The 23,826-nt window shown below is 44.6% G+C and overlaps 2 protein-coding genes across 6 annotated transcripts in view; one reads left to right on the top strand and one right to left on the bottom strand.

Annotated features, from left to right (window-relative positions):
• Nucleotides 1-1,953: 1,953 nt before the first annotated feature.
• On the bottom strand, nt 1,954-18,464 carry PLA1A (phospholipase A1 member A). 2 transcript variants are annotated; one of them, XM_029960712.1, is made up of 11 exons: nt 18,280-18,464; nt 16,517-16,718; nt 15,065-15,242; nt 14,329-14,437; nt 10,880-10,981; nt 10,020-10,109; nt 9,021-9,200; nt 7,904-7,993; nt 7,338-7,446; nt 3,797-3,961; nt 1,954-2,473 (listed from the first exon to the last, which is right to left on the bottom strand). In XM_029960712.1, the coding sequence occupies exons 1-11, from the start codon at nt 18,350-18,352 to the stop codon at nt 2,389-2,391; spliced, it is 1,383 nt and encodes a 460-aa protein (XP_029816572.1). In that variant the 5' UTR covers nt 18,353-18,464; the 3' UTR covers nt 1,954-2,388. The 2 variants fall into 2 exon arrangements, with proteins under 2 accessions (XP_029816572.1, XP_029816573.1); XM_029960713.1 differs by having other exon boundaries at nt 1,957-2,473; nt 9,021-9,188.
• A 5,244-nt stretch (nt 18,465-23,708) lies between these two features.
• LOC103765734 (SLAM family member 5) overlaps nt 23,709-23,826 on the top strand; it is a 26,843-nt gene continuing 26,725 nt past the window's right edge. For all 4 annotated transcript variants that reach the window (XR_003915880.1, XM_029960705.1, XM_029960703.1 and 1 more), the window contains exon 1: nt 23,709-23,793. Coding sequence is in view for 3 of the 4 variants with exons in the window: in XM_029960705.1 (XP_029816565.1) it covers nt 23,736-23,793 (58 nt within the window). In the remaining variant the exon portion in view is untranslated. The remainder of the gene's footprint in view (nt 23,794-23,826) is intronic.

Below are 23,826 nucleotides of genomic sequence, written 5' to 3'. Positions count from 1 at the left end.
TGGCTGCCTGGTGGCTTTGTTAATGTGCTTGCAATGGAGAGTTTGATGATATGCATCTCACTGGGAATCCACTCTTATAAGACCAGAAATTACTTTTCCAGGAGTTAGGATTTATCATTTATGAAAAGCACCACTTCTCAAAGAAGTTGTTGAAAAAAGGAAAGGTTGTTTGTTTGCCTTAAATCATTTGGAATAAGAAAGGGGAGGAATTGGGACTGGGAACAGGTGTAGGCAAGAAGGAGAGCAGGAACCCTTTTTTTTTTTTTGTGCTCAAAGGGGAATCACCTCCGGTTGCACACATACCAAGTGAAGAAACGAATGAATATAAAATATCTGTGGGGAGAACAACCACTGGTAGGAAGTACAATATCTTAATGAAAATTGTGTGGAGATGGAAGGCCTCTTCCAAGTCCAGCTGCAACAGGATTTGTATGATGAGCTTCCCCAGCCATTTCCTCAGTCAGGGAATTGGAGATGGAAGTACGGGTGGAGGACCAAGGTGCAACCAAGCTGTGCAGTGAGGAGCCTCTCCAGGGCAGATATTCAGGGAAAGAGCAAGGAGCATCCACCCATCCCTCCCTCAGCACAGGGCAGGGCATTCTTCAGTGCCTCTTGGCACAGACAGGCAGGGACACAGCCATTCTGCCCGTGGGGCTGGCTTTGTGTTAGCCCTGGGCTGGTGGAGGCAGCCCCACCCACCTTGCCCTGCTCACACAGGGCCCAGAGGCCACAGATGCGTGGGATCCATGGTGTACACAGCTCCTTGCACTGCTCGCCTTTGCTGTCACACCAGGGCAGAGGAATGGGGCTGCCCCAGGCCAGGGAATCATCCTGCTTATGGTTGTCCCCATGCTCTGTTGATACATTTGTGTTCAGCCTGACCCCACTGCCCTTCACAGCTAGGAAGTGTCTCTGGCAGATTGATATGAGAGCTGCTGGGGTCTCTTCTGCAAAGGAACTGAAATGCACAATGAAACTGGGGCCACCTGTCGTGGTGCTTTATACACTTGCCTGAAGCAGTGGACCGGAATTAGACACTGCCCTTCACAGCTGCCTGCTGAGCTTATATTCCAGTCTTCAACAAGAAGCTCCCTGGAAACTCTTCAATCATGGAACCAGCTAACATGGATCTCTATCAGGTTGGCAGAGCCCAGCTCTATCCCTCTCCCGAGTGTGTGTTGGAGATGGTGTTTGCTAGCTGGCCTTCCAAACAGCCACATGCCAGGGCCCAAAAGCTTGGACGCGAGCTGAAAGCAGGAGCTAACCCTGCTGTGACACTGTCTAGTGAAGCAGTACTGACAGCTCACGACAAATGACTTGAGGCTTCTTCATGGCAGAAATGCCTTTAGCATGACCCTCTCTCCTGATCATGGAGTTCCTGATGCACTTTTCTATCACCCAGTGAAGCCAGTACAGGGAACCAGAGAAAATGGTTAATAGAAGGTGTGATTTGTTGGCAGAAGTGATGAAAGACTTGTCACCTCTTTAATTTGCATACATATCATGGTGGTGGAAAAGGTGTGGGTGGGTGAGGGCTCTTCCTATGGTCGTGTATCTGATTGAAATCTTTCACCAATTATTTCCAGACCTCAACTACTTTTGCAGGTCTGAAAGGCTGTGCTGAGTTCCTGGGACTAATTTGTGTTAGGTGGCCCCACAGCTACTCCATTCTCCTCTTACCTTCTATTCTGGGCGGATGGTCAAAGCAGTGCAAAATTGGATGTGAGAGCACTGTGGTGCTCCTGGTGTCTGCTTCACTTCATGTGAGCTTCAGGGAGAACAAGCCAACTACCAAAAGAGTTGCTCCAGTCTTGTCAGGTAAGGAGATGCGTTCTGATTACTTACTGAAGCACTAACATAAAATCAATAGGGTCTCACTCTGAAAGGGTCTTATAGATGGGACTAGTGAGTTTCCCATTGGAGTGCTGGGTAAGAATGACTCCTTCCTGTGCCAAACTTAAACCCCACCTTTTTTCTCTTGCTGAGGAAAAATACTACCTCTCACCTTTAGTATGAAGATTTCAGGACATTTTCTTATAAAACACAAATGAATCATACCAATACTCCCACTGTACAAAGAGTATATTATCTCCTCCTTCTTTCACATAGATACAAACATTGAGATAAATGACTTGCCTGTCTCACTTTCAGAGCTGGCTACAGAACCTGGGAGATAAAAGTTCAATCCAGTCTTTTAACTGAGAGGTTTTGCTGTAACCAGTTAACCTTGTACTTGCTAACATTCCACACACTTCTTTTTCTTGATATCCTGTCCCCATGCAGGGAGCAAGAAACCCATCCAGATTTATGGTGAAAGTATCACCTGTGAGCAGAGAGCAGCAATAGGTTTAGGACTCCTTTCTGGTTTTCTGTATCCCAAAGGCAGTGCTAGGCACAAGCAGTGGGTAGGTCATAGGAGATGTCTGTTTTGCTGGGGAGAGTGAGGTTCCAGGGCAGGCATGACATTGTCCGGCTGTGAGAAGAGCACAAAGAAGTCAGGCTGGGCATCAGCAGGTGGAGGTTGCTATCCTAACACAGAACCAAGCAAGGTGCTGGTGGACCTGGTTCTGCTTTGCAAGGATATAGTGAACAGGGTGCTGTGTCCTGCCTGGGATAAATTGGCTGGAAGGGTACATATGAGGTTGTGTCCTTCACCTTTCTGCCGCCCCCTCCTAGCAGCACCATTGTTGCTCTGAGTGCTTCCAGTTTAGTGATGGGAGCACAGTTTAAACCTGTGCAACTCTACAGCTTTCTACCTCTGTCAAAGCAGTGCTTCCAGGGCTGCAGGTTAGCACATCCTTAAGGCAATATGGCTTGCTGTCCCATTAATAAGTGATAAAAGCCATGTATCTGCACATCCATCCCAACTCTGGGGTGCAAAACATGCTAGTAAGGAATAGTCTTTATACTCAAGGAAGTGCCTTGTATTTACATAGGAATGCTTTTTTCCCCCTGGGCCTACTGGATGTATTTTTACTGCCGAGACCTTGAGGCTCCTTACTGCCCATCAAAACAGAATTTGAATGTGAGCCCAATTTGCCTTCTGGTTTTCCCTGCTTTGAAGTACCCAGTAGCTTGCTTCAGCCTGGAGTCAGCATCTCAGAAGCAATGTGGACAGAGTTTAATGTGTCAGTATTGACCCAGCTATTTTGTCCTGCCTGCAAGAACTTTGGACCTGCAAAATGCCTAGCAAGAATACTATATTATGGAGAAGACCATTATCTCTCTCAGGATGAGAAGGACTTGGCTGCATTTACTCCAGAAAGGGTAACTGTAGCTGAAGGTATATACTCTACAATGTCTGGCCTAGAAGATGCCAAAAAGGTTGTCTATAGCCTTAGGGCTTTAAAACCTTCCTGTATAAGAAGTAGAAATATATTACTGGTCTTCTGTTGTCTCATCCTGAAAAATGTTCACCTGTCATGTTTCAGATGGGGGCCCATTTTAGACAGGGGAAGATGGAGAGGGCAAAGAAGGACAAAAGGAATAAATTCTAGTTAGTACAAGCTTTTGCCATGGTTTGTGACTTAAGTAGCTTCAAGGTGATGTGAGCTGCAGCCATTTTCCTTCCATGGCACAATGCTTTTATCCTGGGGGAAGAATTTTAGAAAACTAGAAAACTAGCTTGGTAGCTTTTCTCTTTCACAGACAGAAAACGAGTTACATAGGGACACAGAGGTGATGGGAGAAACCTCTTTACTTGTTTATCCAAAAGGGAGAAAGAATGCATTGTTTCAAACCACAGGCTGCATCCATAAGGCTTAGTGTCTCCCCGTAAGATATTCCTCTGACTCACCTACTATTGAGAGGCAGCGGCGCCACACAGAACTTGCCAACAATGGATGGCTCATCCCTTCTCCAAAACCGTTTTTTTGGGATATACTTCAGTGTCACACTGTTTATTTGGCAGAGGGGAACTTGGTGGGCCAGCAGCCGTTTGCCCATGTCCTGGTACGTAGGTCTGCATGGAGGGGTGAGAGGTGTGAGGGAAAACGTTCAATCAACCTGCAGATGCAAGCCACGTGCAGATCCATGGAAACACTGGAGGAACCTGCAGTGTTATTGTGAAGCACTCACATAATAAAATGGAGTGAGAAGACTCATCTGTCAAAACAGGGCACTGCATGAGCATTTTACTGGCTGTCTCTCCATGTTTTATCTTTGTATGTATAGAAATATTTCTATATAAATATCCTTCCTTCCATCACACAATTACAACCACTCTTCTAGCTGTTGTATGTAGATTGAAACATTGCTCAGCTTGCTACAGAGAGGTAAGTGCTACATAGATCAACATCCATGAAATTGTGAATGGCATGGATGGGGGCCAGTTGTTCACCATTTCTTCCAATACACGAACTAAGGGTCATCAAAGAAAGCTAAGAAGTGGCAGGCTTAAAAAGATTGCACACAGCAGAGTACAATTTCAGCTGTTAAAATCCTTGCTGTAGGACGTTATGAATGCTAGAAAGTTTACGTGGCTGTACAAGTCATGGGAGGGAGACTGGACAAGTTGTGGAAGACAAAAGCTAGTAATGATAAAGATCTCACCTTTTGCTCTGAAAGTCCCTGAGATGTAGTGAGACAACAGGAAACTCTTTGGGGAAGTATTGCTATCTGCTTACACTGACATTTTTTATACTCTTCTCTAGGTATTTGCTTTTGATCATGTTGAAGGTGGGATGCTTGGTAGAGGGACCTTTGTCTATCCCTATGCTCTTACCGAGGTAATGTGAACTGAGCAGTGACAGAGGCTTGGTGAACGGGCAATGATCAGACCCCAGTTGGTCATGTGTTACAGAAGTGTGCTGCCCAGACATTTTAAGTCCCTTCTGTGGAGTCCATCCAATGGGCCTTACACTTGATCTGCCTGGGACCTCTGAGAGCCTGGAGATAATTGATTTCCCTGTGCTCATGAAGAATATGTGTGTAGCTGACTTGGCACGATCCCAGAAGCACCTGGGTGGCTGCCTGATGGTACGGAAAGGGGAGAGATGACGAAAGGGTCAGGAAGAGCCTACAATTCTGCTACCCAAAGTAGCTCCCGGGAGTGGGCTGACAGCTGCACTCACAGCGTCCTCCAGCCAACCCACACCAGTTCATCCAGTCCCTCCCTTAGACTGCAGCAGTAGTTGCTGCAGGTTTTGTGTCTGACTGTGTCTGCCTTGAAGCTGCTTAAAATAGGAAGCATCACAAAATTGTTATGGTTATAAAAGTGAAAAATGGATAGCAAACGGATAGCAAAAGGAGGCCATCTCTCTACTGTGTACTATCCATGGGCAGGACCCAGCCCTGCCCTAGGGCAGAGGAACACAGTACAGCTAAGCAAGTTGAAGAAGTCACTCTCAGGACTGACACTTGGTCCAACCCTGCAAAACCTTTGGATGGATGTAGGAGTCTTGGCTGGCTTCAGAAGTATGTTTTCTTGGATATAGGGGATAATGTCATATGATGTGTAAGAAAATAGCAAATGCAGTTGGGAAGTGTTCTGTGTTACAAGCTCCTTACTCATCAGCCCTGTGTCAGCTATTGAAGCTTGAGGACATGTCTCTTGGGGCACTCTGTGCAATGTGTGGGGTAACAGCATCCTGAGGAGTGAGATTGGAATTGATATTTGGGAGAGGAGAAGAGCAATGTGAGGAAAGTCACAACCATGTGAGTTGTTGAAGATTTGAGACTAGCTGTAAGTCCCTCTGCACTTCTAGGAAACAGCAGGATGATATACATGTCAGATTATCTGAAATAAGTCAGTGATCGATCAGTGTCTGAACTGCAGTGTAAGGATCTATGTTTAGATGCCCATTTGATACTCTGAGCTTGACTGCACTGGAAGACTGAGTTTTGCCTAGGGTGGGGAAATTTGCCCTTTGCTACTAGTGGGAATTAAAATTTCATACTCTCAAATCGGCAGGTTTATTGATGTAAGCAAATTTTTCAGTTTAGCCATGTGCTTCTTAGGAAGGCATTTAAATGAAACAGAGCTACTCTTCCACCAGGGTTTCTCTGGATAGTTTACCCTCCTAAACTCCACTGCCTCATTAAAACCGGAGGGTACAGCAAAGCCTCGGGATTGCCTGCCTGGCTCACTTCCTCGGGCAGCCTTTCCCTCCAGCGCTCCCATGCCTCCTGCTGGACACACACTCCAAACCCTGTGTCTGATAACTGCAGAAGTGCTGTACGGATCCTGACCTAACCTAGGTGTTACTATTTCCTCCCTCCTGCATCTGTGGAAAAGGTAGATTTGGCTTCCAAGCAGGGAGGAGTTGAACAGACTGAGCTCCACCAGGCTGGAGTACAAACTCCATATTGCAGTGCCTGAATGGAAATCTGTGACCAAGCTCACACTGGAGAGTACCCTAGAGTGTTGCTTCTCCTTCCCTGTTTCTCATCCTGACCTCCTGGTGCTCCAGGACTGATGCTGGGGCACTTGGCTTCAGGTCACAATGTTTTGGCTTAGCAGTAAGGACTGTGTGGGAGTCAGCATTGGAACCCCTCTGATCCCAGGAGAGATGGCTGAGGCTCTTTAACAGGCTGCTTTCCTGCTTCCTGAGGCAGCCAGCAGCATCAGCTACATTGTGGTTCCCAGTCCACAGTAGTGGGCAGGAAGGTGTAGGAAGAAGCGAAGAAGACTTCTAGGGAGTTTCTCTGTGGTGGGGAGAACCCCCTGTGGTAAGAGCTGTGGAACAGGAGTCTGGTCCTTTAATTCAGATACAGTTTGGAGAAGGATAGTGCTTTCAAAAGAGATTTTTCTGCCTACGCAGGTCCCCTGCCCCCGGACTTTTCCCTGCAACAGGAGCCTCAGAGCATCGCTGCATCACTGCAGAGGCAACAAGCTACTGAAGACATTTCTGCAGAAATGCACTTTCCTCTTTGCAACTTCTGTCCTATCAGGTGTCAAGAGAAATGTCTAAGCCACCAAGTTCATCAATCTGGATGCTCAGGTGGATGCGTCTTGCTGCAGTCCTCTCTGTCAGGCAGAATAGGGTTAATAACTATCTGACAGTGACTGGGGTTAAAATTGGCACCAGGTAAGGGTATGGTGTAGAAAAGGAACCTGCATAGCCACACAGAAGTATACAAATCTGGGGATCCCAGAGTATTTCTACTGCTTTGTGCAGTCAGGGAAGGCGTGGACCTAGTCAAGGTTACTGAGTAATGGTAGCACGTGCCTGATTCTTGAGGGCATTTAAGGTAAATGTGTAGGGTCTCAAGAAGAAAGATTGTGGTTCATCACTCAGGGAAATATGCTGTTATTGTGCCTTTCCTGGACCAGGATGAATATCCTTACACATGGAGCCAGGAAAAAACAGGCCAGAGAAGCATGCACTGTCACTCACATGGTGATCTTTGCTGTGTCCTTGGTGCTGTTGCTGAAGAAAGTGATCTCAATGCTGGTGACTGTGCTTCTTTTCTTCTGCAAGTGGAACTCAACCAGGCTGTGATAGACTGAGCAAAAAGCAAAGTGTGTGGGAGTGAGGGCAGGTACTACCACTTGGACCTACCCATGCCAAAAGAGGGGCTCTAGCACTCATTTCCCTGGCCCCACCAGCAGAAAGAAGGTTCAACAGACATAATAAGGAATCTAGTCTCTGTGCTATGTGAGGCACAGGGGGCATGTCTGTATAGTCTGGTGTGAACAGACAGGTATTTTCAATCCCCTTTATTTTACTCCTGAAGCCATGTGGCTGTGTTAGCCCAGGGCTGTGCCCACTTAATAAATCTGTTGAAAGGGCTTTATGGGGGAGATATGCAAGGTTATTGCTCTTCAGCTGTGTGTCTCAGACTCTCTGGGCCACAGCAGCTGACTGATGGAGATAGTGTGTTGTAACTACCTGGGCTCCCCAGAGGATCTGCCTTATTTGGTCAACACCCTTCTGACTAATTTTTTTCTCATTCTACTTACCGCAGAATGGGGCTGAAGGACCGGTCATTAAATAAACTGTCACTTCCTTGGGCAGCTTACTCATGTTGACACCTGCCTGCTCCAGCAGGCCTGTAGGAAGAATTAAAGCCAGTGCAGGAAAAGCCATGAATGACACAGAACAGAAATATAATCTATAAATCCACTCACCCTGCCCAACTCCCCTGTCTTGGGGAATGGATCCCTTTTTCATACCAGTGCAAATCAGAGCTAGTACAAGATTGTGGTGTCTGTTTGACAGATTCCCGCAGAAAACCTATTCTGTCTACCCCTGTAATCATCACCGGAGAACCTCTTGGTGGCTTTTTTTCATTATTCTGCTAACAAACTGTGCTATCAGTTGCATCTGTGCAAAATTAGCAGGACTAAAGACTACCAAGTCAGGAAACTTAGTGCAGATGTAAATGACAGTGCAAACAGCAAGGTGTGGGGAAATTTAATTTCTTGGTCAAGTGAGAAGACCACCATAACTTGAGGCCTGCACCACTGGCTAGCTGGCAATATGGCTTGGTGAGGTGGGGAAAGGGTGGCTGATATGAGGGAATTTATTCCAAAAGAGGCCTCTCTTTGTGTTCCTCTAGTACCATGCTGTAAATAGCACCAGAGGACACTTTCTGCCCTCATTCCACAGTCCAGTTTCGGAAGCCTAAAAGAGGCATCTATTACCTTCTCCCAGTCCAGGGAGCTCATCTTTGGGGTAACCATGGCAGAAATTTATGAAAAGGAGGTGGCTCAGCAACGAGTGGTGTAGAAGAATGGGACTTCAGGCTTGAGCTAAAATTTCCAGCTGCTTCTCTAAACAAGACATTTTTTTGAGGTAATTGCCCACTTATTAGGCAGGTGATTCTGGAAACTCTTTTTAAACTCATCTGTGGGGCCTATGAAATGTTCAAGATTTTGGTGTTCTACCTCAGGCAATATATGAGCTTTTATAATGTCTCTATAGAAGCCTGAAAATGAAACAGCTTCTCACTCTTTCCAAAGAGATCCAAAGCAAATCCTGCTCAGAGAAATCTGAACTGCAGACTGTGCTCTGCACTGATACCCATCAGGAATGCATTGTCATCTGCTCCAAGAAAGTCTCATGCTATTACTGTACCTATTCTGGGACAGGAGGACAGGAAGCGTTCTGCACAGTCCAGGCAATGACCATTTAAAAACTCTTGATGACTTGCACAGGGAAACCCCACAATTGGACAGGAATGTTTCAAAGCGCTGATATAGAGATGTACAGCCCGCATGTGATCACAGATCAGGTAGTTATAGCCTGCAAGGAAAACTTCAATCAGAGAGAAGCAGCCATGAGCCTTTCTGATGGCTTCAGTCTTTTTGCACATTCCCAAGGAACTGAGAGACGAGGAACACTCTTACTGATTGTGTAGTGATCCCTTTCCATTAATAAAATTTTGCAGAGCATCTCTGACTACAAGCCCAGATCCCACTGCAAGTGAAGTTATGCAGGAAGTTAGAAGGGCATCTCCCAGATTAACAGAGTCCCTCTGAAGAGGAGGACCACAGGGCTGCCATGTCTCCATCAGTGTACCATCGATGAGGTCCCAAGCTCTCTGCAAAGCAGTAAAGTAGCTTTGATTCCCACCTGCACTGGAACCCCAGCTATGGGAAGTGAGGTACCATAGATGTCCCATGTAAACTGACCCTCAGTGCAGCTGACTCATACAGAACACATTTGAATGTTGAATGAATCCACACCATTTACTACGTAAAGTCCTATTCTCTAGAAGGAGAGGGCAGTAATTGTACAAGCTGCCCAAGAACTGACACAGCTTGCAGCATGAAAACAAAAAGCTTTTTCTAGTGGTACCTAACAGCCTTTCTAACTAAAGTGTCATCTCTACTGATGCCAGGGTTTTGGCTTAGAGAAGTGTCACTAAAATCACATCTCTTTACAGAGGTGCTGCCAAGATGCTTGATCTGTATGTGATTTTAATTTCAGCTGCTTCTTGTACTGCTGAGATGTGGGCCATGAATACGTTTCTCTCGCTTTGCTGTCTGCCCTGGCTGTAGCAGGAGCTGCTTGCCAAACAGCATTTTCACAGTGTGCTAAATGGCCTTTTGCTTGGCTAGAGAATGTTCTCACCTGCAGAGATGAATCGGGGGCATCCTGGCTGATCTTTGCCTCCATTGACAAAATAATCGATGTGGCCTACAGGAATCCGGATCCCGAAATCTGAAAGGAGGTGAAATGCCACTTCATTCTCAGACTTGGCTCTTCTGTAGGCTTTACCCTACATGTTTATGACAGGTCCCAATAATTGGTTGAACATTAGTAGTGCTTCTGCATGCCTACACTGCACAGGTTTGCTGCATGGAGCAGAGAGTGCTCCAGCCCCTGCCATTAAAGTGACTGGGAACAGTGGCTTAACCACCACCTCAGCTACTCTGGTTCTTGATTCTATGTAAAGGAGAACAAAACTGACCACAACCTTAATGTGGGATTATGAAGCGTAATTGAGAGTTATGTTGGTAGAGGTTTCCCTGATCTCCAGACAAAAGGCGTGACTAAAAGACACCACATTATTCTTCAGCACAGGTTCTGCCTACGAAGACCTTAAGTGCTTTAGAGAAGCTACTTTGCTGTTGCACCAGCTGCTGGTTTGGCTCTGTTACTTTCTGATAAGCACTCTCCGTGGTACCTCTTTTACATCAGGTGGGAAAAGGCAGAGTAAGACTAGATATATAAATTCCTTCCAGGTGGTAGAAGTCATGCCAAACCAGTTCTGCATAAACTGACTGCTGCAGCAATCTCCACTTGTCTGTTGGTTGAAGTGCTCTGGGGTATAAATTCATCTTAAGCCTATCTAAACAAGAAATTTCCTCATAGTGAACCTGAACTCATGGTAGTCTGGCAAAAAAGGGACAATGACCTACAGATTCCTTAGCAATAATGCTGTCAGGAGGAACAGAAGCCCAGGCCAAAGAAGATGGAAGCCAGCTTACTGTCAGCATCGGTATGAATGGCTTCCACAAAGAGGGCATCCCCAGGATCCAGGCGTTCCTCAGGGCTGGCTCTGGTGTACTTAGGGCCTGCAGGATCCAGGGCTGTAACAAAATCAAACATCTCAACAACAAGTACTCTTCAGCCCCCTCTTTCTTGTTTCTGGACCAGTTATTTTATCCAAAATGTTAAAGATGTTGCTAGGCTGTAGTAATAAATTATTCCCAGGTCACTAATTACTGAATCATATACTATTAAGGGGTTGGAATGGACCTTAAAGATCATTTAATCCCAACTCCCCCATGCTCCAAAATAGTATCTGCCATCTCTAACTTCCATTTCAGCTTCATTTCCTTGTCATGCAGTATTCCACACCCCTTTAGCAGTGTTGTGTCTCAAGTTTCTAGGCTATAAAGCCAGGACTGAGCTTCAAATACCTCTGTCAGAGTGAGTGCATGGTGTTTTTTTGATTTTTGCTGAAAGAGAATCAAACTTTTAATACCTTCCCTAATTGTAATGTCATCTGTATTAGCACTACTGTCTGAGAAATGTCACTGAAGATCAGCAGTTAGGTGATAAATTCAGCACCCCAGGCATTAGCCAACCCAAGCACTACCGAAGTTTCGTACTATCAAACAATTTTAAAACAGAGGCTTCTGAGCCCTCTCCCCACAAATAAAATTGAGTCTTTAGCAATCATCTACGTTTCTGCCTAAAGCTTGCTCCTAGAGCAACTTCTAGGGATTCAAAGGAATACAGTTAAAATTATCCTTGGCAATACCAAGGAACAGGTTAAAGGTAATTTTTTCTGAGGTTTATCCTATTCACTTTTTACAGAAAAGTAACCTCACAAGATTTTTTTTTTCCCTCCCCAGGCAACAACAGTTCAAGAAGCAGCTCTGCTCCACATGCCACTTAGCCTCAGAGATGGTTGGTTTCACTGCTTTGACTCAGTCCCCTTAATTGTCTATGGAGAAGGCAATATCAACAATATCCAAACTGATGTCTCTGTGTTTCTGAAGGCAGAGGGAAGGAGGAAAAGGAAAAGAAGGAAAAAACATTATTTCCTATTCTTTCTATAAATAATAGCTAACAATGGATCTTTAATGTTCTTTAATCTTGATACATACTAAAAGCTGAGAGGTTCCCCACCCATTTCTACATAACAAGTTGCACTTAAAAGCTTTCAAAGATACTGAAAATTGTTATTTGGTATAGCCTAAATTTCTTCCTGAAGAGGGAGAAATGCCTAATATGAGCACCAGTCAATTCCAACAGACCTCCAGGGTAAGCACCTTTCTGTCCTCTATTCTCCATCCCTACCTCCTCCAAGCACATGCACAAACTCCACTGAGATGTACATCCTCAGCAGCTAAAAAAACTATTCACTGGAGCTAAACAGTATGCAAACAAATTCCTTTGGGCTTTTTCATTTCCTCTGCGAGTATTGAAACAAATTGCTCTTTTCTGAGTGCTTGCTTTTGGATAAGGGCCATTCATTCCACCTCCTATATAATTTGCTTTCTTGCACACAGAGATATGCACTAGAACAGGCATGTGTTAAAGAAACTCACTTCACAAAAATAAAGTCTGTGCTCTAATCCCCAAGACTTGCTCTGGTTTTGCTCCACACAGCATTTCTTACGTGACTGAAAACACATCAGCAAATTGTGGCTCTGGGATCACATTCCCCTGTGAGTGTATGCATGTGTATGAAGAGGCAGGAGATGAGATCACACATATCTTGGATCTAATCCCACCTATCTTCAGGTTCTTAAATCTGAATTGGAATCTGCAATGCTCAGTGTGCCTGTGAAATCATAGGACAAACAGAAATGAGGAAAAGGGATTGTATTCTAGTAGAGTTAAAAATGAACGGAATAAATAAATTTACAGAGCTTATATTACATTAGACAACATAAAGGGAAAAAGTCCTTAACTCTGAAGTTAATTACCATGGTCTCGTGGGAATGTGTCTGCTTCTGCTCATCTGAAGATGTTGCTGATCATAAAATCCTGGAGCAGGACAGTGGCTACTCCAATTTCCTCCTAATGTAAACTTTGATTCACAGCTTAAAAAAGGGCCCAACATGAAACTCAAGTCCTCTTAAGAAATGCCTGTATTTCATACAGTGTGGGTAGTTATGACACGTGAAGGCTGAGCCAATATTTCCTTGGACTGCCCTGCCAAGTGTGCAGTGAGATCCTTCTTGAGGATACCTCTGTGAGACAGACTAGCAAGGGCTGAGGCAGACTGGGAGCTGTGGTCACACTACAGCAGACTTTATGTCTGCTCCTTCTTGGTGGCATTTTCCCTCCTATCAAAATGAATATCTGTCCTTTGGGATTCCCAGAATTTAACAAAACCCTAGGCAACCCGATATGACTTACAAGGCAGCCACGCTTTGAGAAGGAGGGAGGGGTGGTGGTGATGGTGTGTGGACTAGAGACCTTTCAAGGTCACTTCTTACCTAAATAATTCTGTGAGTCAATTTATGTTTTATAACTAAAGGCTGACAAGGCCCTGAGTGGATCAAAAACTCTAAATGGCAGGATCAGCCTATAACCACCTTGCTCTGTAATTTCCCCACTTCGACCTCTTCCTCACACCCAGGAGTCTGGCTCTCTGTGTTTAAGGTCAGCTCTGACTTGGTACAGCTGTGTGGCCTTAGACCAGCCTACTGTGAAAACAGCTGACTTGTGGGAGAGAACAGCAAGAAGCCTCATCTGGGTCCTCCCAACATTGGCTCAGGCTCTTGACTGTGTTCCTTGACTGAGCTGTGTTGTAGGGATGCCATGCTCAGCCCTGTGTCCTGCTGGTCCTGCTTTTATCTTGCTGACTTGACTTCCCAGCTTGACCTTGGGCTTGTCTTATCACTACAAACTTGCCTAGTGATCACTGGACTGTGGATGGCCCTGGCTCCTGTCACTGGACCTGCTCAGCTCTTCTTGCCTAGACATGGTAGGACTGTGTCCCTTGGCAGTGAGGCCACTGCCACTGCCTACCTTGCTGTCCCCTTAGCTCTCAGCTCACGTTTTCCTGCAGAGCGGCTCACTCTTGCTGCTTCCCCCACAATGAATTGCATTGTAGGCTTTAATTTTAAGAATCATACAGGTATACATGCTATAATTTGGAAGCAAGGCATGTGCGTGTTGTGGGTTTTCACTGGTCATGAGACCTCATATTCTTCTAAGCTGGCACCAATTTGAAGAGTGGAGCAGAGTTGGAAGGAACCTCTTGCAAATACATGCATTCTTCTGGCATCGTGGAGGGGACTGATGACTGGAAAGTCACTGTTAGACTCTTCTGGAGCTGGGAAGAAGCCCATAAGCTCGAATCTAATGAGTCCTTATGTAATTAAAAGACCACTCTGAATGACCCCCCTTTCCTCGCTCTTTCATTCTCCCTCTTGAAGAGCATGTGAGGATCCAAGACTCAGTTTTATGATACCTGTTATCCGTCCCAGCTGACCGCCATGGAAGTGCCCCACCAGGCCCCCAACGTGCGCACCAAGGCTTACCCCAATGATGTGGATAGATGTCCTTGAGACCCCCAGGGCCTGCAGATTTACAATAATACAAATTAATGTTTCTGTAGCAGAAAGGTGAAATACCCTGTCCCAGCCCACACAGCAGCTCTGTAATTCTTCTAATGTAGAATTACTTTTGAGCTGTACAATGGAAAACCAAATAGGTAAGGGTTAACACAAAGATTTATCACCCTCACTGCAGAAGTGTTGTTCAGCCGTGCTGTGCAGGAACAAACTGGGTGGGGCACATCTGGGTATTTCCAGCTGCTGGGGGGTCTATCTGAAGCCCAAAGCAAATATAATACAGCCTCAAATCTCATTCCCTCCAGCTTTCTAGACAAAATCTCTGAGCAGAAGACTGCTCAGTGAAGTATGGATCTGAGAAAACCCAAGGCATGCTTTAGGTTTGTCTTGGGCTGGAGAGGCAGCTGACAACTGGGATTTTTTCCAGCAAATGTCAGAACTCAAGAGAAAGAAGAAAAAGGGTGTCATGCTCAAGCCTGGACTAAGAGAGGGGAAAAAAAGAAAACTCCAGAATAAAAAGCCCACTTGGCCAGCTCCTGGAGACAGCAGACTGGGAGCAGTTCTCTGGATTGTTGGCATGAATGATGTCCTCTGGCCATGAACCCACACACTGGAAATGCGTAGTAGCCTTACCAGGAGCTTGCTGATGAATTGTGAGATGGAGAGGGCCAGCTGTGTGACATTTTCCACTGCAGAGGGATAGGCTCCCGTAGACCCATAAACCCAGTCTACTGCGATCACGTTCACCCAGCTTGTGTTCAGTATGGCTTGGACAAGCCCTTCAATCCAGGAGGGCTTGGTACCCAAAGCCCTGTGGAAACATCAGAAACAAGTATGTTAGGTGTTTTCAAAGAAGGGCACGTGCCAGTATGTTGTTCACTGGTGCTGGAGCTTCACATGTCTCAGAGGAGGATGCCAGACAGTTGCTGAAAGTTATTTCTGGTGTTAGACACCCACATCTGGAATTTTTTTTTTGTGGTGGTGTAATAACACTTTCCAGAATGCACTGATTCAGGAGGTAACCAGATATTTTAATGAATGATATAACATTTGCAGGGCTCAGGCTGAGATCTCAGTCTTGCTGTGGTGCTTCATTCAGCCACCACAGAGCCCACCTGGAGTAAGTGAGCTGACCAGAAACACCTGGATCCTTCTCTGATACCAACTCGCAGGAAGTCCTTGGCCAAATCACCTAGTCTTTCACTGCTATGTTTTGTCATCTCTAGACAGTTTAAAAAAATAATCTATAATCAAGAATTCAAGGCCAACTGAGGAGGCTATGTTCTACCCACTTTTCCTCATACCATCTGGTGAAGTGTGTGGTATGTCATGTGGAGGCAACAGCTGGTTTTCTGAGAAGACCCTGCAACATCTGCTGTGGTTTCATCCTGGTCTTTTATGCACTTTATATTTAGGCATTTGCATTTCAAAACAAATAATGTTATATGGTCACATGTGAGTGAAAAATGGCACAGTGAAATAAGCTTGCAGAATGATGGCAGTTTCAAGAATAGAAGTATAATGTATCTGCCGGGGCTTTTAAGTGGCTCATTAATCCAAGCTGTTGGACATGAACTCCAAGAACACAATTTAAAGGGGCAAGAATCTTGAATAAAAGAGTTTTTAATTAAAAAGGTTGAGAAAAGGAAAAAAATAGGAAAAGGTAAAGAAACAGACAGTGAGAGAATGAGAGAGTGAGACGGCAGGAGAAAATAAGAAAGAGATTGATTCTAATTTCTAACTTTTTTTAGGCCCCAAAAAATGTGAAGCACACACAAAATAGGCAACTGATCACAAACTAAAGGACTTCAAATGGTGTTGTAATGAGGGGTGCCAGGAGCACGTTCCATGCCTTTGGCCCCAGCCCACCAATAGCCTCCCAGACAATTCCCAAGTCCAATTGGGGCTGAGCACCCCAGCTTCTGTTCTTAGCAGGTGTTCCACATGCAGCCACTCTGCTGAGAAAACGAAGACGGTGATACAAACAGGAGAGTTCCATGCCAGCCCCACCCAGTGCTTGGGAATGCCCCAGCAGTGTTTAATTTTCCAGTAAAAATTTAGTCACAGTGCTCTTCTTCCTCTCACCTGAAGCCATGGATTATGATCTTGGTTTCTGAGCTGCTATTGAAGCTGCCGTTCTTGATACCATCATCAGCTAAAATCAGCTCTCCACAGCTGGGGCTTGAGGAGGTGAACAGAAGAAACTGGACCTTAAGTTTACTGCCCCGTAGGAAATTTGCTGTCTGGAAGTCAGTGCAGTGATGCTCTGAGAGTCTGTCTGTATTCCCTGCAAGAAGAGGGAGTAGAACATTTAGTCTGTGTTCTGTGTAATGGAAAAAAACCCCCCCTCATTCTAATTCATTAGGAAAATGAAGGTAACAATTTCACCTCTATTGATGAAGATTAAAAAGTTAGAACATAAATTAAAATGAGCCTATTTTGGAAATTTTACCTGACTGACAAGTTGTTTCTTTGTCCCTTAATGGAATTCTGGCACTGGCTGGAGAAGATAACCATGGATCTCATAGTAGCTTTGACTTCTGAGACTTGTTTTACCAAAAGGTGAATAACATCCTGTTGAGTTTTTTTAGCAAATTGGCCACACAGACCAGGCACTAATTACATTTTTGAAGTGGCTATTAGATCTTTAAAAAAATGGTTGCCAACAGGTAGGCACCACTGAATGGGGATATTTCTATTCAAATTCAGGTAGGCTTAGTAGAAGGTACAAGTCTAACTGACAGTTGTTTCAAAAATCCAGAAATAAATATGAAAATGCCGATGAAAAAAAAAGTGTCAATGATAATTTCCAGATTGATTCATTTACTGGATTAAAATGCTTTATGAGAAGGAGAAGGCAGCTGCTGGAAGACACTTTGTTCTAGATGGAAAAAAATCTCAGACCTGTAGCTAGTAAAAATCTGAGTAAATTTAGGCTAGAAAGCAAACATAGAAGTTTAGCAGTATGTATGACTAGCAGTATGTGTGTTACTTTATGAACTGGCCTAGTTACATCCTTCTGCAATACAATGCATCACCTTCCCTTTTCTGGACTGGAGGAAGTGAAACAGCCTTGAATCAGCACATACAATAAAACATTTTATTTTTTTAAAATCAAACAACCAGCTCTTCCTAATTTCTCTTAGAAGATACTTTATACCAGCTAGGCAGAACATGGCCTAAGGTGCAGCACAAAGGGGTGAGATTCACTGTGGGACATGACTATTCCTCACTGTTGTTTACTTTGGTCTTCCTGTGTACTGAAGGCAAGGGAGAAAGAGGCATTCATAAAAACCAGCTTGAAAAAGATGAAAGTCGTGAGCCAGTTTAACTAGCAAAGGCAGGTTTAGTGCAAGCACAGGGTGTGTCAGAATAGTGTAGGATGAGGGGGACAATGAGCAAAGGTAAGGCAGGGGGTGCATTGCAGTGAAGCTGCAGGTGATGTGGGACTGTAGTGGTGATCACAAAAGCAGTTTAACTGACAGTACAATTAAAGAAAGAAATGGAAGCCTGGTGTTTATTTCCTCCCAGCTACTGCAGATTACACTTGCTAAGCTTTCAAAGCAGGAGATGCCAGTGCCAGAGGTCAAATGGTCCCTTTTCTGCTTCCTTATACTTCAGGTAAACCTCGATCATTCTTGTAAATCAGGTTAGTGGAATCAAATCACTGAGACTGACTGATTGAAAGCATAGGAGAAGAAAGGACTATTCTTGCATTGCCTGTTCCCTGGCACCTAACAAGATTATTTCAAGGACCTCTTGACACACAGGTTGTTTAGGGAGAATTGAATTCAGATCCTTCTATGTAGAACCTTCAATCCCTTGCCAGAGAGTCATGTTTTTCTTACCTGCTTGTGCTGAGCTGAGCAGCCAGAGGACAGCAAGAACAACAAGCAGTAGCCTCTTCTGATCCTCAACCATCTTCCTGGTAATTAACTACAAGTACAAGGATTGTACAGGGGAAAAACAGCTATGGTGGGTTGCTCAATCAGCTTGACTCTGTTAATGATCAACCAGCCTGTGATCTTTTGGGAAAAAAGCAAAGGGACAACTACCTCTGCTCTTACTTGACCATAAGCCAAAGTGTGAAGCACCGGTTTCACTGACTTTTCGGTTAAAAAGGATGCTGACACTCCTTTCCTTCCTTGAGGCAGAATTCCTCCTTCAGGAATTAGCTAGTGAAACCAGTCGGAGCAAGTGATAGAGTTACAGTGCTTTGTCAGACTTTTCTGCCAAATTCTGACTAGGGATGCTGGTTTTTCAGAGGGCTTTACAGTCAGTCCATGTCAGGAAGATTCATACCAGCCTTGCATCTGTGTTTTTTCCTTTTGCATTGCTCTCTCTCTGCTGTATTTCTACTTTTGGTCACATACCCATAATAGACAAAAGAAGGCAAAGCAGTGGACTGCTTCTGAAAAGTGAGGGGGAAGATGGTCTAAAATGTCACTGGTGCCCATATCACCATAATAAGCCCAGACTGTACATTTCTTAGGGCAGGGACAGCCTTCACTTTTCCTTTGGTTTGCTTTTCAGGTACTAAAGGAAATAAAAAGATGACCTCAGTAATGCACCAGTATCATAAACACACAAACACTTTAAAAAGACCTTTGAATAAAAAAATTTACTGCTTTGATGTATACAGATGGAGAAGCATAAGTGCACAACCAAACATGTAACCAGGAGTCTGTCACATAACACTCATGATATGGTGTTACCATCTCCCTGGCTGTGAAGGATTTTAAGCTGAGGACACACCTGTTTCTTAAGTCTCATCAATGTGTGTTGGTCCATCTTGCTGAACAAGGCAGCTTTGCCCCTGATTGTGTTAAATGGTAGGAGGGGTAATGAGCGAAGGAACATTCCCTGTCCAGGCACTATTCTACAACGACTTTATCTGAACAACAAAATGAAGAAATTGCTTCAGTCTGATCAGAAGAATGGCCAAAGACATTTCAAAAAGCATCTGACATTACTTTACAGTTATTAGTGATAGCAGTAATTTCCTTATCCCAGTTTGCTCCAGCTGAAGGCTTTGGGACTGTTTTACGCAGAAGATAATGTTATTTCCAAGTCTCCTGAGGTAAATTTCTTCAGTGTTCACTGTGAAGTTAGGGAGCGTCAGCTGCCTGCCCTGGAGGAATACTGAAGCCCTGCCCCACCTGCATCCTTCCAGAGATAAGTATACAGGTACATTCTGATCCTGAAATACTTGCCCCCAGGCTCAAACTGGCTTATTGTCACAGAAGTAGGTTTTAAGTGTCCTTTGTCAATCACTATTATGTGATTGAGTTTGCCAGCTCAATAAATTTTCCAAGATTGAAAGCTGCAATATGAATAGCCAGTGCCTGGCTTCCAGCCCACTCTTCATCTACCCATCCCCAGCACTAGACTCAAGTTGATTCACAGACTGTAAGATAAAAGCATGTGGACTGCAATGGGCCCACTCCTTTTCATTACACCCAGAAATTCCACTGATCTGATTCCACTTTTCTAAAGAAAGAAAGAAATTTGTGAAATCCTACCATTAGGCAGTGACATGTCCATGCAGGCCTTCAGAGCAACAGTGTCACTGTGAAAATGACAAATTTCTTAAAATAAAAAAAACAAATTGGAGCACATAAAGAAAACAAGCAAATTCTTCTTTCCATTTTTTTAAATTTAAAATTATGGCAATAAGCACTACTCTTTGTAGCAGGATGCAAATATTACTCTTTGTCAAGTCCTATGGAAATTATGAAATATCTCATAATATAAGGCATTATGATTTATTATAATTACATTACATAAGGCATTATAATTATTATAATTACAGCCCTAGAGTAAAACAAAACTATGGCCAAGATGTGCAGCTCTGGCTTAGTTTTGTGTATTTATAGAGCTGTTAAACAGCATTCTGGTATTTAACAACTCTGCAAATATACAAACCTGGTGGTTTTTAAAAAGGAAATGTCTTCATGAAATTGAAAATTCTGTTTCCTAAGCAGGTTTTTTTCTGTGATCTCAGATTTAGTAATCCCAGGATTTTTTTTTTATTATATTGGCATACTGTGGTGGTTCCTTATGCAAACAGCAAAAGCCATTCAGTTTCTCTGTGCTTAAAATGCTGTTACCAGGAAAACTATTTTGGTATGAAGGGTTTTCTTTTTATTGCTTGTGAACCTAATTACTGAGTAATTACAGTTATATTAATTCAGAAATTTAATGCCACTTATTTTACTTTCCAATGGGAGTGATTATAATGGCAATAGGATCATTGCTGCAAAGACTTTCAAACCACTTTAGATTTCTTTTAACAGTCCATTACAGTGTACAATCATAAAGCACAGTGTGATTCTCTTGAGAATGAATGAGGGATAATGAAAACAAACAAATATGATTCTATGCACAAATTATTTTAATTAAAAAAAAATAAAAATTGTGCTGTCTGCACATTCAAGCAAATGCTGAAAGTGCCCAACTCAGCTGAAAATGTTGTCTCCCCACCCACAAAACAAGAACTGGCAGAGGAACATAAGCACTGCAAATACCCAGGAGTCAAGTGGAAATCTGATCACAGGAAAATTCACTTAGACTGGAAAACTGGTTTTTGATACTGGAAACAATGCAGTTGGGGTAGCAGTGTGGGACCTTGGGGAAGCCAAGTGTGAGTTAAACAAATGATGACTATTTAAAACCTCTCCCTGGGGCCTTTGCGTTTGAGGGAGGGTGTGAAATACACACAGAGCTTAGCTCACTATCCATTAAGGCCTGGATCCACCTTTACTGCTGGAATACTTGGTCTTACAGCTCCTGTACTTTCTGTCCTTTCTCCGTGGAGTAGGAATCATGGCTCTGTGTTAAGCGTGTAGGCTCCTGTGTATTGTTCCCAGGATTGAGAGAGGAATTGCGTTTAGCTCTCACCTCAACAAAAAGAAATTCAAACTCCTGACTTTCAGAAGAGTGTTATAACTATGACAGAGCAGGAAGAAAACATTAAAGATAATCTGGGCAACTGAGGAAGGGAAAACTGATTGGGTACTCAGTCAGGAAAGGAGGAATACCAGCCATTTTCTTGTGTCTTTTCTTGAGTACTTTATGGATCTTCTATCTGGTATGACTGTATAAATAGGCAAAAGAAGGGAGAATACACCCTTGCCACGTATTTCTGTAGCTTCCCAAAGGTAGAGGAGCCTAGGTGAGGGCACCAGCCACCAGGTTCAAGTTTCTCTCACTTTCTCTGCCCTGTGAAGCCCTAATCATCCTCTAAAACACAGAGCAGCTCAGTAGGAAAAACTTAGGCCTGCCTTAAATGCACATGAGGAACCTCCCGTGGTTTCTTCCACACTAAAATAACCTGTTTCAAAGTGAAAGCGTCTGTCTGCTTCAGATTTTTCTCTCCTAACCCCAAAGATTTCATAACCTACAGGCAAGCTGCAGTGTGCAAGCATCCTCCCAGCAACAAGATTCAATCCAAAGTCTCTGACATTTTCAGAGGACATTTTACCTTACAAGAGGACTAGTCAGCAGCAGAGAACATGTGCTCCTGCCATGAGGATACTGCAGAAAGATGGCCTTGTTACATTTCTGTAATATGTAAATGCTGTGACTTGGAGCCTTTACAGGGTAAGGAGTTCCCTTTAACACTTGACAGAGATTGAGAACAGAGGGGTAAAGGGAACAGAGAGACAGAAAAGCTTGGTGTGAGTTTCTATCACTGAGCAAAAGGAATTTATAGGATGGGCCTGACTCCACTGATGAGTTATGCGTCATGGCATTCTAACATAGCTATGGAAAATGGGTCAGTATTATTCTATTTTTGTAAGAACTGAATGAGACAACATTGCTCAGCTCAGGGTGCAGTGTCATTCTAGCTCATGCTGCAGCCTTCAGTGATGAGTTAAGGGAGCTTATAGTGATTCCTAGAAGAAGAGGGGGAAAAAAAATCACTTGGCATTGGAACATATTCAGTGTTCATTTTGGAAGGTCCTCTGGTTAGAGATCTCCATGGCTGCCAATTTTTTTTTTCTGAATCTGTTGTGTGAAGAAAAAAGCTGAGGTCACTCAAAGTGGGGGTGAATAGTCCAACACAGCTGCTCATCAGTGAGTGTGTGGGCCACATGCACTGGGGAGAGCCAAGTGAGGGAAAAACCTGCAGCAAGAGCATCCCTGGATGACACTAGTGCTGTGCTGGTGCCTCCCAGACAGGCAGTCAAGGTCCTGGGAGCTGAGCATGCTTTGAGGCTGTAAGGTCTGCAGCTGGACTCTCCTCAGCCAGGCTAATGCACTGTGAGTGGGAAGCAGACGAAGGAGGTTGCAGTATTCACTTTGCAGCAGCTCACTGCCCTGGGAGGAAAGCTGACTCCCAGCTGCCACTGGAGTACTTTGCACAGTAGCATTTTTTCAGCAGCTGCTGAGTACTTATGTTTCCCAAACTGTTGCGTATTTTCCCTTTCTTCCTCAAAAACACTTCATAGGGCCAAGAGGCCAATCATCCTCATAAAACAGAATCTAAATGTGTTTTAGTTTTGTGAATGGGCTTCTGAGCAGCTGGTGTCAAAGGAAACCCCTAGAAGTCAGTTAGTTTCTATTACACTTCTCTTGCTTCCCTCAGGCAGAAGGGGCAGCTCCACAGAGACCAACCTTGCCTTGGGGGAAAGAGGTGAGCACGGCCAGGCTTAGCCTGAAGCCCACTCCTCAAAATGAGATGTTGGCAGGTGTCACTCAAAGAGAGAAGTGGACATTTTTGGGAGCACAGGTGTCAAACACCAGGCTCCAGGGAATACTAGGAGTGGAAGGTGTCCCTGCCCATGGCAGAGGGGTTGAAACTGGGATGGTCTTTAAGATCCCTTCTGACCCGAACCATTCCGTGGTCATTTTCTGAGTCAGCGAGCTGCGTGCTACCCACTGAAATTCCTTCTTCCCCTAACCTGTGCGGCTTTCACTCCACATTAAATTGATTTAATTTCAGTTTTTCAATTAGTAGAGCTGATAACTCCCTTCTGTAAGAGCAACACGACAGCTTCTGTCGACAGAAATGTAACAGAAACTCCCTCCTGGACTTGCGCCCCATGAACCAGAAACTCCCTTCGCAGCATCACCCAGCACCCCAAACCCCTTTCCGGCAGCCGCGACCCCACCAGAGCACAGCAGAGGCGGCCACCGCGTCTAAAAACCCCCTTTCCTAACAGGGGCTTGGAGTTTCCAGAGGAAGCTGGTAAGTCCGACTCACAGAGAACCTCCTCCCGCCGAGAGCGGGGCGGGGCCGCAGGGCAGGACGAACCGCCCGTAGCAAGGCCGGCGTGAGCGGGTTTCGCTGTGACTTCCGATGGGGCGGGCGGCGATGAGGCTTCTGGCATGGCTCCTGTGCTTCGCGTCCCTCTTGGGTAAGCCGTGAGGGGCACGGTGGGGACTGGGTA

Source organism: Manacus vitellinus, unplaced genomic scaffold, assembly GCF_001715985.3.
Source record: "Manacus vitellinus isolate BGI_N305 unplaced genomic scaffold, ASM171598v3 scaffold_28_pilon, whole genome shotgun sequence".
Lineage (NCBI taxonomy): Eukaryota > Metazoa > Chordata > Aves > Passeriformes > Pipridae > Manacus > Manacus vitellinus.
Note: the sequence above shows the minus strand (reverse complement) of the source record. Positions and strands in the feature narration are given on the sequence as shown.

Coding starts and splice junctions, on each gene's coding strand:
- PLA1A (XM_029960712.1), bottom strand. CDS start 18,352: ATGGTTGAGGATCAGAAGAGGCTACTGCTTGTTGTTCTTGCTGTCCTC. Junction 9,201..10,019: donor CCCCCGATTCATCTCTGCAG/GTGAGAACATTC, acceptor CTCTGATTGAAG/TTTTCCTTGCAGGCTATAAC. Junction 7,447..7,903: donor TCCTTCAGCCCCATTCTGCG/GTAAGTAGAATG, acceptor CTTTTTGCTCAG/TCTATCACAGCCTGGTTGAG.